General features: G+C 63.8%; 1 protein-coding gene across 1 annotated transcript in view; it reads right to left on the reverse strand.

Moving 5' to 3' along the window:
* Positions 1 to 2,915, reverse strand: part of PKP1 (plakophilin 1) — a gene marked incomplete at its 5' end in the record, with an annotated part of 28,553 nt that overhangs the window by 7,959 nt on the left and 17,679 nt on the right. Inside the window, 3 exons of the mRNA XM_010831126.1 lie at positions 8 to 121; positions 552 to 759; positions 1,720 to 1,864. Of these exons, the coding sequence (XP_010829428.1) occupies positions 8 to 121; positions 552 to 759; positions 1,720 to 1,864 (467 nt within the window). The remainder of the gene's footprint in view (positions 1 to 7; positions 122 to 551; positions 760 to 1,719; positions 1,865 to 2,915) is intronic.

The raw sequence follows: 2,915 nt of genomic DNA on the forward strand, positions 1-2,915 counted from the left end.
TTACTGTTGCCGTCGCACCAGCCCGAGAAGGGGATGATGACGCGGTCAGCCAGCACAGGCAGCGCCTCGGCGATCAGCTCCTCCTTCAGCTCGTCGGTGGAGGACAGGTTCCAGAGCAGCCCTGGGGACCGCAGGCTCAGCAGGACCAGGCCCAGGGCTGCCCCGCTTGACCCCTCCCTGTGCCCCCTGCCCCGTCTCAGCCAGTTGGCAGCAGGATTTCGAGGGCAGAGCACTGGGGCTTCTGTGTGGGTCAACGGGACACGGTGGCTGAGCCAAAGCTCCGACCCCTTGGGGTCTTCTCCCGGTCTCCGCCTCTCCGAACACAGATTCCACCTGGACACACTGCCCTCTCTCCTCAGATACCTCAGACCACACGGACGGTCGATGGCCGCACAGAGGGGCCCAATACCCAGGGCACCAGCTAGGCACTACTAGCCTGGCCAGCACTGGTCTGTGGGACTCCAGGGGTGTTCGCCTGAGGCCGCCCCCGGCCCTCACCCTGTCCCGGCCCCCAGCTGCCCCCACCCCAGCTCCCGCGGCCAGGCCCCCACCGGTCAGCTGCTTCTGGATCTCGGTGCTCCCGGTCCTCCTCAGGAGGCTGACCGCCTCGCGGATGCCGTTCTGCCGCCGCGTCTCCAGCTTGTTGGTGGTGCTGCGGAACACCAGGTTGCGCAGGGCCCCGGCTGCGGCCTGCTGCACGTTCTGGTTGGGGCTGCGGAGCAGGTCCACCAGCTTGCAGATGCCGCCCAGCTGGTACACCTGCGGGACAGCGCCACGCCAGGCAGGGCTCAGGCCGGGCTGGAGACCCGCCGCCCAGAGCCGCATCACTCTGAGCCAAACGCCCAGACAGACGGGCAGCCTGGGGAGACGCGGGGGCCAAGGCAGCACTGGGCAGGGCGCCCTGCTGCCTCGCAGGGAGCCCTCAGCCCCCTCCCGAGCCCCATGTTCTCCTGGGGGCCTGCGGTGAGGACCACATGGGGCACGCTTCGGAGTCCTGTGGTGGGGAGACCCCCGTGGGGACACCTCCCGCTGTGGCAGGGACTGCGCACACGGACCCCGCGCTGGGAGCCTGCCAGCTGCACGGGGCCCCGAGGAGGCCTCCCTGCCGGCCACGCTTGGGAGGCACAGACAGCCCTGCTCTCAACCACGGGAGAGACAGACAGAGAGACAGACAGACAAAGGGACAGAGAGAGGCAGAGACAGAGAGAGACACAGAGAGACAAAGAGACAGAGAGAGACAGAGACAGAGAGACAGAGAGAGACAGAGAGACAGAGAGAGACAGAGGGAGACAGAAAGACAGAGACAGAGAGAGACACAGAGAGACACAGAGAGACAAAGAGACAGAGAGAGACAGAGAGAGACAGAGAGACAGAGAGAGACAGAGAGACAAAGAGACAGAGAGAGACAAAGAGAGACAAAGAGACGGGGACAGAGAGGCAGAATCAGAGAGGGCAGGGAGGACGCTGAGGGGAGGGAGCCGCCCTTCCCCTAGTGAACTTGAGGAGGGGTTTCCTCTGAGCCCGTGGCTGTCACTCCAAGGTCTCCTCTACGACCAACAGCTGAGTGGCGTCCCCTCCACAGACGCTCCCCCGACCTCGGGCAGTGCCAGGCACACTCCCGGCCTTGGGTAGCCGGGCAGGGGGATGAGGAGCCAACAGCAAACGCCCCCCTCCGGCTTGGGGCAGGTTCAGGCTGCCCCCCGGCCCCCGGCTGCTGACCTGCTGCTTGGCAGACTCGTCCTGGAAGCAGGTGTGCTGGATGTAGTATGCCCCGATGGCCTGGCACTTCTCGTCCTGGGAGCTCAGGTACTGCACGGCCTTGGGGATGGTCAACCCGCTGCACTCAATGTCCTCGCTGCAGATCCTGGGGGCACGGGCGGGCCGGAGGGTTGCAGGGGCTCGGGGTCCCTGTGCACGCCCCAGAGCTGGAAGGGGCCGGCCCCGCTCCCACAGTGGACAGCTCCCCCAGAGCAGCAGATGGCTCACCCCGCAGTGAGTGCTTGCAGGGACGAGGCCCTCCTGGCTGGTCATGCCCAACCGGGCAAGTCACCTCTGTACTGAGAAGCTCTGCCCTACTCCTGAGAGGAAGCACCCGCCCACCCTGCCATCTCTCACGTCTGTGTCTGGTGCTGGGAAAGCCGAAGAGAATGCTGGGAGCCTGTGCGTCTGTCTGCATCCCTCCATCCACCATCATCCATCCATCCATCGGCCATTTTCCCTCCATCCCTCATCCATCCATCTAGCCATCCACCCACATCCCTCTCTTCCTCCTCCCTCCATTCCCAAGTCAAGCTGACTTTTCTGACACACACATTCCCACACCTACTCCTCCTCCCATCCTCATGGTCACCGCCTTCCTCCTGACCACGTCACGCTCACTGGGACGAGACCCAGCCCCACTGGCTGTCTTCTCCGAGCACCCGCTCCCACCCAGAGTGTGACGCCGTTCCCAGGTGAGCGGTTCTGACACGCTGTTTGCTGTGCTGTCCCCATCAGCAGTTTCTCCATACTGCAAGTTCAAGTTCAGTCTCAAACTTATATCCAAGGGCATGTGTTAGGTCGAACCATACAAAATGGCCAATAATCCACATTTTTGGAGCCACAAAACTAGAACCATCCTGTTCTAACCCAACAATCTGGTTCTGCCATCACTCATACACTTCCAGCCCTAACTCACGTCTGCTCTAGCAAGACTGCACTCCACGCTGCACCCTGATCAGGGCCCGGGTGCCTCTGTCCCTTCCCCTCACTGCAGACACCCGGCTGGGAGCCCCCCTGGGGAAAGGAGCCCCTCCTTCCTGAACCTGCTCCAGCTCCCATGGTGCCGAGGGCAGGCCGCCTCCCCAGCCTCTGGTTCCCACAGACAGCAGGGCAGCCTCTTCCTGGCCCCAGCCCCCGCCCCTAGAAATCCTCCC

The sequence above is a fragment of the Bison bison genome, unplaced genomic scaffold, assembly GCF_000754665.1.
Source record: "Bison bison bison isolate TAMUID 2011002044 unplaced genomic scaffold, Bison_UMD1.0 scf7180017864524, whole genome shotgun sequence".
Classification (NCBI taxonomy): Eukaryota; Metazoa; Chordata; class Mammalia; order Artiodactyla; family Bovidae; genus Bison; species Bison bison.